This window comes from Cnephaeus nilssonii (assembly GCF_951640355.1).
Source record: "Cnephaeus nilssonii genome assembly, chromosome: 2".
In the NCBI taxonomy this organism is placed as follows: domain Eukaryota; kingdom Metazoa; phylum Chordata; class Mammalia; order Chiroptera; family Vespertilionidae; genus Cnephaeus; species Cnephaeus nilssonii.
In genome coordinates, this window is record NC_137073.1 from 75423210 (window position 1) to 75435305 (window position 12096).

Genomic DNA, 12096 nt, shown 5'->3' on the forward strand with positions numbered 1-12096 from the left:
TTGCAATTTCTGAGTTAAGGGAAAAACATTTTCCTCCTTAGTTTCAGTAATTGTGAAATGGGAAGTAATAATTTTTTCAGTTTATTTCAGAAACATTTGCTATGAGAATATTGTACCAGGCTCTAGATCAGTGATGGGCAACCTTTTGAGCTTGGTGTGTCAAACTTCGCCAAAAAACTGAGCATAACTTGGGTAGTGTGTTACTTTGAGGAAAAAACTAACTCCAAGACTCTAGTCGCAAATGTTTCATCCTCAGGAGCAGCAAATGTTTCATCCTCGGCATGCAGCCGCGTGTCATCAGAAATGGCTTGCCATCACTGCTCTAGATTATACCTCAGAACAGTGATTTTGAAAGCTTGATTATCAGACTCACTTGGATAGCTTTTTAAAAATATAAACTCTTTTTTTTAAAAAATATATTTTATTGATTTTTTACAGAGAGGAAGGGAGAGGGATAGAGAGCCAGAAACATCGATGAGAGAGAAACATTGACCAGCTGCCTCCTGCACACCCCCTACCGGGGATGTGCCCGCAACCAATGTACATGCCCTTGACCGGAATTGAACCTGGGACCCCTCAGTCCGCAGGCCGACGCTCCATCCACTGAGCCAAACCGGTTTTGGCTAAAAATATAAACTCTTAACACCTGTACTTGAGTGGAACTTAGGAATCTCCATTTTTGAAAGACTCCCAAGTAATTTTTGATAATCAACCAGCTTGGAACAATTGCTTTACAGGACTTTAAGAGTTAATGGGGTAGGAGAGGCTGGGGGAAAGTGAATGGGGGATAAAAAGGAGATATATGTACTACTATATGTAATACTTTAAACAATTAAAAAAAGAGTTATGATTATATCTTTCAAAGGTTGGACATCAGATAGTAAATCAGCTATATGCTGTATGGGCTTGTTGTAAAATTATAATAAGAAGGATAAATGAAATATTTGATATTTGTCCCTCTTTTTTTCACCTTCATGGGAATTCATTGGTAGTAAAATAGATATCTCCTTTAACTTTCCCCTACCCCTCTTTTTTTTGTCTACAGTAAAAGTTAGACCATATAACCAAAATGTTTAAATCTGTAGTGAATTTTAATATTATTTTAAAAATTGATACATATTACTCTCATTATTTTAATTTTTATTCTATGAAAATAAACCATTCCCACCTTAAAAAACAGACCCCAACACTTTCCACAGTTATTCTTTTTTATATTCCAGCACTCAGAAACCTTGTGACATTAGCCAGTGGGGGCTTGTTGTTGTGTGAATCATGTATAGAAATGCAAGTGGGACTCAGCCAAGGAGACAGACAGACTTGGGTCTCTTTCCCTCAACCTTTACACTTGGTCAATTTGAAATAAAAGGCACTCTTGCGGGTGGTGGGGGGAGAGAAAAGTCCACTCTGGGGGGGGGGGGCAGGGAAGGGAGAAGAAATAATATGAGGGAAATTGATTTTATCAAATAAAGAAATAGAGACACCAGAAAAGATGCTTTCCCATAATTATTTTCAAATAATAAAATATATTGCTTTATACCTTGAATTTATTTCTAAATAAATTCCAAAAAAATACTAAATGGATTTCTAAATAAATTCTTCCTTAGTATTCATATACAATATTTATGTTTCAACTTCAAAACATAATATTTTAGAAATGATGGATTATTTTGGATAAGGATAAACTTTGTAGAAATCGAGGATCTTTGGTTTGTTATACACTATACTAATTTTTAAAAATATAGGCAGGTCCTGGCCGGTGTGGCTCAGTTGGCTTGTACACCAAAAGGTTGCCAGTTTGATTCCCGGTCAAGGACACATGGCTGAATTGTCAGCTCAGTCCCCGGTAGGGGGTGTGCAGTAGACAACCAATCGATGTTACACTCTCACACCGATGTTTCTCTCTCTCTCTCAAAAAATCAATAAACTATTCTTAAAAAATAAAATAAAAATATAAGCAGCATCTTTTAAAATATATCATATTCATCATTTTTGTTGGGTTTTGCAATATCTTTCCTTATTATTTACAGGTGCTATATAGCAAGCAGTTTTTATTTTTAAATTTTTATTTTTTATTTTATTTGAACATTTATTTTCATTGATATATATAAGGTGGGACAAAAGTAGATTTACAGTTATGAGTATGTGAAACAGTTTATTCTTATATTATTATTTATTAACTAGAGGCCTGGTGCATGAATTTGTGTACCAGTGGGGTCCCTCAGCCTGGCCTGCAGATTGGGCCAAAATCAGCTCTCCGACATCCCCTGAGTGGTCCTGGATTGCGAGAGGGTGCAGGCCAGGCCAAGGGACCCAACTGGTGCAGGATCGGGACCAGGGAGGGACTCGGGAGGTTGGCCAGCCGGGGAGGGACTGTGGGAGGGCTCCAGGGCGTGTCTGGCCCATCTTGCTCAGTCCCAATTGGCCGGACCCCAGCAGCAAGCTAACCTATTGGTCAGAGCATCTGCCCCCGATGGTCAATGCATGTCATAGTGAGCGGTTGCGCAGCCTTAACATATCATTAGCATATTATGCTTTGATTGGTTGAACGGACAACTGGACGACCAGACACTTAGCATATTAGGCTTTTATTATACAGGATTATTGTATTATTTTCCATATAAACAACTGTAAACCTACTTTTGCTACACCTATATAGTACCTGTTTTATTATATTTCTAGCTGACATATATTTTTGGAATACAGTTTTTAAACTTTACATGGAAAATGTTTAGAATAGCAGTTTCTGAGAGGATGTTTTTTAATGATATTAACATTTAAATAATAGATTTTAGTAGAGTAGATTACCCTCCATAATGTAGGTGGCCCTCATCCAACCAGTTGAAGGCCTCAATAGAACAAAAAGACCAGCCGCCCTGAGCAAGACAGGATTCTCCAGCAGACAGCCTTTGGACTTTGTCTGCATCATCAGTTTTCCTGAGTCTTGAGCCTCGTGACCCACACTGCAGATTGGACTTGCCAGTCCATGAAACCAATTCCTTATAATACATCTCTTTCTATATGTATATACATATTCTACTGGTTTTGTTTCTCTGGAGAACCCTGATTAGTACAGGGGCATCACTGGTTTTATTATAATCCATTTTTTTATATAATCCATTTTTGATCATATGGAAAATACTTGTTTGACAGGGAATAATGATTAGTTCAATCTTATGGATATTACCAGTGGAACTCTTTATCTGAGAGGTGTGAATTCAGGTTGAATCTCACTTTCCTTCTCCATTCTGCAGCTTTCACCTTCCATCCTTACCCACATGTAAAGGTGAAATCAGTTTAAATGAACATTAATGAGAACCTTGAAGGAAATGAACAATCACACGCTTGTTTGATGACCAGATAATAGAAGAAGGATCGTGGTTGGCAAGGCCAGCACTCATAGAGAGATTTATATGTACATATAGTACTTGTTTTATTATATATGTAGCTGATGTGTGTGTGTGTGTGTATCAGTATCAATCTTTTTAAGTTGGCAGGTGACATTCTCTCTCTCTATTTTTAAAAATATATTTTATTGATTTTTCACAGAGAGGAAGGGAGAGGGATAGAGAATGAGAAACATTCATGAAAGAGAAACATCGATACATCGATCAGCTGCCTCCTGCACCCCCCCCCCCCCCACTGGGGAAGTACCCACAACCAAGATACATGCCCTTGACCGGAATCGAACCCAGGACCCCCCAGTCCGCAGGCCGACACTCTATCCACTGAGCCAAACCAGCCAGGGTAACATTCTCTCTTAATCAGAATTCTTGCTCATTGCTGGTGGGAAATATAGAATGGTTGCAGCCTTGTGGAAAATGGTATAGTGATCCCACAAAATATTATACATAGGATCCAAAAATTCCACTTTTGCAATTATACCTAAAATAAGTGGATATAGGGACTCGGAAATATATTTGTTTACCCACATTCATAGAAACATTATTCACAATAGCCAAAAGGTGCAAGTAACCAAAGTGTCTACTAACAAATGAGTGGGTAAACAAAATATGGTACATACAATGGAATATTCTTCAGCCATGCTACAACATGGATAAACCTTGAAGACATTATACTAAGTGAAATAAACCAGTCATAAGAGGACAAATATGCGTAGTATTCCTTTTTTTTTTTTAAATATTCATTGAGGATATTTTTCCATTATTTTTAGAGAGAGTGGAAGGGAGGGGGAGAGGCAGAGAGAAACATCGGACTGGGGGCCAGAGATTGAGCCTGCAACCGATATGCATGCCCTTGACCGGGAATTGAACCTGTGACCCTTCAGCCTGCTGGCCAGCGCTCTACCCACTAGGCAAAACTGGCCAGTGCTGCAGTATTTCTTTTATATGAGCTTCTTAGAGTAGTCAAATTCATAGAGACAAAAAGTAGAAGGGTAGATGCTGAGGATTGGTGGGGTGGTAAATGGACAGTTAATGTTTAATGGATATGGAGTTTTAGTAGGAGAGGATGAATAACTTCTGGAGATGGATTGTGGTGATGGTTGCACATCATTGTGAATATATATGTACCACAGAACTGTACATGGTTAAAATTGTAAATTTTATTTTATATGTATTTTACCACAATTTAAAAAAAGATGCTAAGAAAGAATAACATGAATTACCTTAAATGTTAAATGTTTAGTGTGTTGCATTGGGTTAGTATTCATCAGTTGGAAAACTACTGTGTTTTTTTTTCCCTAGCAACCTCAAGCTGAAATGGAACAAAATCAAGCTCTGTTAGAGTAAGCATACTAATTTTTGGCTTTATTATGTTATAGATACTTTGTCATTTTGCACATCAAAAATGTCTTCATTTTCTTAACAGTTTTAGAATTATGTTTTTGAATAATTGCCCCTTTAGCAGCGTGTGTGTGTGTGTGTGTGTGTGTGTGTATAATTTTACAAATACTCTCAATAAGTTTTATTTCTTTCTTAAATTTATTTTTATTTTTAAAGTATTCTTCTTTAAAACATACATTTTTATTGATTTTTAGAGAGAGAAGAAGGGAGAGGGATAGAGAGATAGAAACATCAATGATGAGAGAGAATAATTGGTTGGCTGCCTCCTGCATGCCCCCTACTAGAGCCTGAGCCTGCAACCTGGGCATGCGCCCTGACCAGGAATTGAACCAGTGACCTCTTGGTGCCATGGGTCAATGCTCACCCACTGTCTAGGCAGTAAGTTTTATTTCTTAAGAGAGGTTGAATCAGATTAAATGATTCTGTTTATTAATATTATTTTGAAAGGGAATTTAAGGCATAGCATGAAAGAAGAAATTGTAGAATTTATTGAAATTAGACTTCATACAACTATTTACTTTAGGAGACTACCCTTTTAGTTCTTTTAAAACAATGATTCCCAAAGTGTGGTCTGTGCACCATCTAGGAATCTTTGAGCCTCTTTCCAGAGGGTCTGTGAGGTCAAAATCATTTTCATAACAATACCAACACATTATTGCCTATTGCTTGTATTTACGTTTGCACTTACAGTCCTCAAGTAAATGGGTAAAATTCTGGAGTCCTAGGTAGGAATCAGGGCAGTGCCACCAAATAGCACTAATAATCACAGTATTTTTCACTGCCGTGTGCTAGCAGTTAAAAACAAACAAACAAACAAACAAAAAAACAGCCAGTTTCACTTAATGAATTTGTTGAAGCAGAAAAATTATTAGTTTTATTAAATCAAATGAAGCGGGAAATATGCTAAAAGTACTGAGTAGAGCACTTGTTTAAGAAAACTAGCCTTTTTAAAAAAAATTTCTTCATTGATTAAGGTATCACATATTTGTCCTCATCCCCCCATTCCCATCCCAAACCCCTCCCCACGCATGCCCCATCCAGCTGTTGTCCGTGAACACTGGTTAGGCTTATATGCATGCATACAAGTCCTTTGGTTGATCTCTCCCCTTTACCCGCACCCTCCCCTACCTTTCCTCTGAGGTTTGACAGTATGATCAATGCTTCCCTGTCTCCAGGTCTGTTTTTGTTCATCAGTTTATGTTGTTCATTATTTCCCCTAGATGAGTGAGATCATGCGGTACTAGAAATACACTTATAAGAACCAAAAATGAGACAAGCAATAATGGTTATGTTGAGAGGCAAATGAATCAGTCTGTAGTGAGTTTCTTTCTGGGCCAACAGTTCTTTTGAGTCCCAATTTCAATGTCAAACAGTTCCTTATGTGTACATGCCAGCAATGATATTTCAGTTCTGGATGGTGGACAAATGGTGGTAATGCAGGTCAGACCCTCTCTGGTTTGGTCCTGGGCAACCTGCAGCAACACAAGGTGCTGACTGCTAGTATGGCAAGGCATCGTCAGCCATATGAGATCTCTTCCAATAATGTGTTGGTATTGTTATGAGATCTCTTCCATCTCTGGACTGTTTCTCTTCTGTCTTCATGGCTGGAGCAGTCCTATCAATTCCTCTCTGTTGCAGGAATCCACATGGTCTTGGAGTTGTTTTCTGAAAAAACAAACAAAAAACTAGCCTTACTTTTTTTTTTAAACTTGAAAAAAATAACTAACAAACTAGTTATTCACACTTGTGTATATGTCAGACATTTTCTTGAAAATGAATGAAGTAACCCAGTCACTTCAAGAAAAACTGCTAATGGTATTTGTTGCCAATGAAAAAATTCAAGCTTTCAAGAGAAAATTAGAGTTTAGGAAAACTTCTGTCTACCACTTTGACATTGATGGCTTTCCAATACTTAAAAGTTTTCTGGTGAGATCAGTGGTAATATTTACAAAGGTGATGTTTTTGATATTTTATAATGAAATACATATAAGATTTGCATAATTCGCCTTGGCTAGGTGGTGAAGTTGGTTGGAGTGTCATCCCATATACCTAAAAAGGTTTCAGGTTTGATTCCTAGTCAGGGCACATACCTAGGTTTCTGGTTTAATCCCTGGTTGGAGTGTGTACAAGACGCAACTGATCGGTGTTTCTTTCTCACATCAATGTTTTTCTCTCCTTTCTTCTCTCTTTAAAAATTAATAAAAATATATCCTTGAGTGAGATTAAAAACAGATTTGCAGCCCTAACTGGTTTGGCTCAGTGGATAGAGTGTCGGCCTGCGGACTCAAGGGTCCCTGGTTCGATTCCGGTCAAGGGCATGTACCTTGCTTGCACACACATCCCCAGTGGGGTGTGCAGGATGCAGCTGATCGATGTTTCTCTCTCATTGATGTTTCTAACTCTCTATCCCTCTCCCTTTCTCTCTGTAAAAATCAATAAAATATATATATTAAAAAAAAAGATTTGCATAACTCAATATTTTCTAAAAGACCAATGCATGATATCACAAAATCAGTAACAGATAAAAGATCTGAGTGCAAGTAGACCAACCCTATATAATAAAGCCTAATATGCAAATCGAGCAAGCAGCGGAACAACCTGTGGAACAATCGGTCACTGTTATGAGCACTGACCACCAGGGGGCAGACGCTCAATGCAGGAGCTGCCCCCAGCCCGCAGGCCCCAGGCCAGCCAAGGTGGGTGCCTGTGGGCCCCCCCCCCCCCCGCCCCCCGCGATTGCCCCACCAGTCACCCCACAGATTGTCCCTACCCATGCATGAATTTCGTGCATTGGGTCTCTGTGTTATAATGTAACACAATATAAAAAGTTCATTGAGTTTGATTCAATTTCTACATTTTCAGTTACCTTTAAGGAAGTTATTGCTTTTAGAATTTTGGTGTGATATCTAAGAAGAATAGCCACAATTATCCAAAAAGGCTACTAAAATACTCCTTTCTTTTTCAGCTGCATGTCTGCATAAGATCAGATTTTTGTTATATATGTCAAACAAAATATATGGCAAAAGAGTGAAAACAGTCTTGGCCTGTGTTTCTCAGTGGTTAGAGCATCAGCTCACGCACTGAAGGGTCACAGGTTCAATTTGTACCTGGGTTGCAAGTTCCAACCCCAGCCCTGGTCTGGGCATGTGCAAGAGGCAACCAACCAACGTGTGTCTCTCTCACATGGATCTTTCTCTCTCTCTCCCTCTCCCTCTTTCTGTCTCTCTCTCCCTCTCCGTCCCTCTCCCTCTTTCTCTCCCTTTCCCTCTTCTTCCCTCCCTCTCTCTCTAAAACTCAGTGGAGTCCAGCTGGTGTGGCTCAGTGGTTGAATGTTGACCCATGAACCAGGAGGTCACAGTTCGATTTTCAGTCAGGGCACATGCCTGGGTTGTGGGCTCAGTCCCAAGTAAGAGGCGTGCAGGAGGCAGTCAATTGATGATTCTCTCTCATCATTGATTTTTCTCTCTCTCCCTCTCGTTTCCTCTCTCTGAAATCAATAAAAACATTTTTTAAAATCAATGGAAAAATTATCAAGTGAGGATTAACAAAACAAAAAGATTGAAAGGAATAGCAAATATGAGATAGTAGCTTACATGGTTCAGGACCGAACCCACAACCTGTGCTGTGACAAGGAATCAAGTCTGCAACCAACTGATCCTTATCAGCCACAGCCCAGGCTTTCTTTTTATTTTCTTTTTTTAAGGAAGACATCTTGATTGAATTTGTGTAGTAAAGTAGTTGAGAAAAAGATTAACTGATTGCTTTTCTTCAATGAACTTTTAATGATCCCAGGGCAGATGATCACAATTACAGATTAAGAATGACTTATTTTAGCTATTGTAAATTGTGCTGCTATGAACATAGGGGTGCATATATCTTTTCTGATTGGGACACAGCCTAAGTGCCCATCAGCAGACGAGTGGATTAAAAAACTGTGGTACATCTACATAATGGAATACTATGCTGCTATAAAAATGAAGGAATTCTTACCATTTGCAACAGCATGGATGGAACTGGAGAGCATTATGCTAAGTGAAATAAGGCAGTCAGAGAAAGGTAAATGTCACATGATCTCACTCATATGTGGGATATAATGATCAACATAATTTGATGAATAAAAATAAATCCAGAGACAAATGGAGGGGGGGAGGGGTGGGTTAGAGAGCAACCAAAGGACTTCTATGCATGCATATTAGCATAACCAATGGACACAGACACTGAGGCAGTGGGGGATTGTCTGGGGTGGGAATGGCTGGGGGGTTGGGGCGGCATCAAGCAGGGAAAAAGGACACATATGTAAAACTTCAAACAATAAATAAATAAATAAAAAGAAGGAACTTTTACTATTTCCAACAGCATGGATGGAACTGGAGAGCATTATGCTAAGCAAAATAAGGCAGTTGGAGAAAGATAAATATCACATGATCTCACTCATATGTGGGATATAATGATCAACATAAACTGATGAACAAAAATGGATCCAAAAAGACTAAAAAAAAAAAAAAAATGGATCCAGAGACAAGGCGGCACTGAGCAGACCATCCAACCTCGGAGAAAAGGCTGGGGGTGGGGCAGGGGGAGGGTTAGAGATCAACCAAAGGACTTGTATGCATGCATATTAGTATAATCAATGGACAGACACTGGGGTGATGGGAGTTTGCCCTCGGGGGTGGGAGTGGCGGAGGGAGGGTTAATGTGTGTGTGTGGGGAAGGAGACATGTAATACTTTAAATAATAAAAAAAAAGAATGACTTATTGTGCTTTCAACCTCTTCCCTTCAGTATTTCCTATCTTTCCTATCTTTTTCTTTACTGTGAAATACAAGAATTATAAATCATGTCATTAGTCATTAGTGACTTTCACTTACATCTTAAAGTATAATGACAAACTTTCAGTGTATTTGATAGTCAAGCTACATAGTTCAAGAGCAGGATTTCTTTTTTCCTGACCCCATCACCCCTTTTTGGCAGACAGTCATCTCTAAAGTTACTTTCAGAACTAAGTGTAGTTTAACATATTTACACCACTGAAGTTCACCCATTAAATTTTCAGCTCCCTCTATGCAAGCACTTGAAATATTTTATTTAAATACTAGGGGCCCAGCGCACAAATTCATGCACCTTGAAAGGAACTGTGGGCCACTAGGCTGCAGTGGGTACAGAGGCGGGTCTTGGCCCATCCTCAGCGCCCCTGCCCTGCCCCTCCTGCGCTCCCCCCCACCCCAGTCCCCTCTCTGCCAGCAACCCTGCTCCCTCCACCACCGTTCCCATGCACTGACAGCGCCAGTCCCGCTCACACCCACTGATGGCATCGAGTGATTGGGGCTAGCACTAGCAGTGGGTGCGAGCAGCAGCTGTTGCCCCGATTGCCCCTCAGGAGCAGGGGGAGGTGGAGAAGCCCTGAAGGATGATCAGAGCCAGCAGTCTCCACTTGCACCCACTGATGGCGCTGAGCGATCGGGGCTGGCGCTGGGAGCTGGCAGTGGGTGCGAGCACCAAGTTGGATCATGGCGCACGGGAGCAAAGAATTTTCAGTAACCACCAGAGGCTTGCCCCGATGACAGCCACTGGTGCCCCGCCTTGGTCTGGTGCCCCCGCTCAGCTGCTCCACCATCCCTCTCGGCCAACACCCCCATGTTCGTGCGTGTCCCCTGGTGGTCTGTGCACGTCATAGCGACCAGTTGTGTGGTTGTACCACTGTTTGGTCTATTTGCATATTAGCCTTTTATTATATAGAATATTTTCAGAGAGGAAGGGAGAAGGAGAGAGAAATAGAAACATCAATGATGAGAGAGAATCATTGATTGGTTGCCTCCTGCATGCCCCCTACTGAGGATCGAACCTGCAACCCAGGCATGTGCCCTTGACCAGAATCGAACCCGGGACCCTTCAGTTCGCAGGCTGACACTCTATTCACTGAGCCAAACAAAATAGGGCAGCATTTGAAATATTAATGTTAACAAATTGGTAGTAATTGTAAAAGTGATTGGAATAATGTAGCAATAAAAACATCCTATTTTGAAATTCCTTTAAATGAAGAAAAAAATTTAAATTGTATTTGAATGAGAAAGTGTTTCTTCTTTTCATTTTAAAATTTTTATTTATTAATTGATTTATGTTTTAAAACCAGAAAAAGTTGTCCAATGTTCATTGTGTCATTTCCTGAAGCTGAACTTTCACTGAACCACAAAAGTATTCAAGGTATGTTTTCATGGGTAGAGTCATATAAAGTAAATTTGTCTTAGTCTAATTAGACATATTTATTTACAACTGGGCTAGTCTAGTATATATTGCTACCATGCATTTTTAAAAAAATATATATTTTTTTGTTGATTTCAGAGAGGAAGGGAGAGAGAGAGATAGAAACATCAATGATGATAATCTTTTATCCGCTGCCTCCTACACGCCCCTTACGGGGGATCCAGCCCACAACCACTGAGCCACATCGGCTGGGTAAAAAATATTTTTTAAAAATGTTAATAGTGTACCAAAGGTAGTCTCAATGCAAAAAGAAAAGCAGCTATAGTAGAGTGTTTAAGACTTCTTAATGACTTTAAGAAATAGGAACCTGTTAATACACGTGCTTTTTGTTTTCCCTATTAAATACATAATGTTTACAAAGCATAGGATATTTTTGTTTATCACTGTGTAAGTAGAGAAGAAAGAAAACAGAATTGTAAGTCAAGTAGTCCTCAGATAAGAACTGTACCAAGAAAAGGAAAGACCACACAGCATCAGCAGCCACACATAAAAACGTAAGAAGTGGGGTCTAATTAAGTTCCAAGATGGCAGACTAACTTGATATCCAGTTAAGGAGAGTTTTCTACACAGATTAGATCCCTCATCTCTTAGGAAATTAAAGCCTTAGATGGTCCTGCTACTCATGATAAGATATTAAAATTGCAATGATGCTAACAGAATAGATCAGTATATAATAATGATAGCACAAAAGCTTTTGTAACACTGGCCACCTAAAACTTAAAGGTAGCAGCATTCTTGGGCAAAACATTAGATCATAAAAAATAACCTTTGTGAAGTTTAAGTTTATTAAAGTAAAGCCAGATAATTGGGTGTTCAGGTTTGAATTATCTTGAGGGAAATGTCTTATGTGCCAAGAAAAAAATCAGTCAATAACTTTAATCATAAGAAAGCATAGGAACAGATATAGAAATAATGTAGAATGAATTACACCAATGTATTGTTATTATAGAATTAGATTAAGAGCATTAATAAGTTTTAAGGCCATTGTATTCATGTGTGTTTTGTCTAATAGTTAATATGTTTGAAATAGCAAA

At 39.2% G+C, this 12096-nt stretch overlaps 1 protein-coding gene across 1 annotated transcript in view; it reads left to right on the forward strand.

Annotated features, from left to right (window-relative positions):
- Positions 1-12096, forward strand: part of ANKRD31 (ankyrin repeat domain 31) — a 115673-nt gene that overhangs the window by 14891 nt on the left and 88686 nt on the right. Inside the window, exons 4-5 of the mRNA XM_079784874.1 lie at positions 4704-4744; positions 10932-11002. Coding sequence (XP_079641000.1) covers positions 4704-4744; positions 10932-11002 — 112 coding nt within the window. The remainder of the gene's footprint in view (positions 1-4703; positions 4745-10931; positions 11003-12096) is intronic.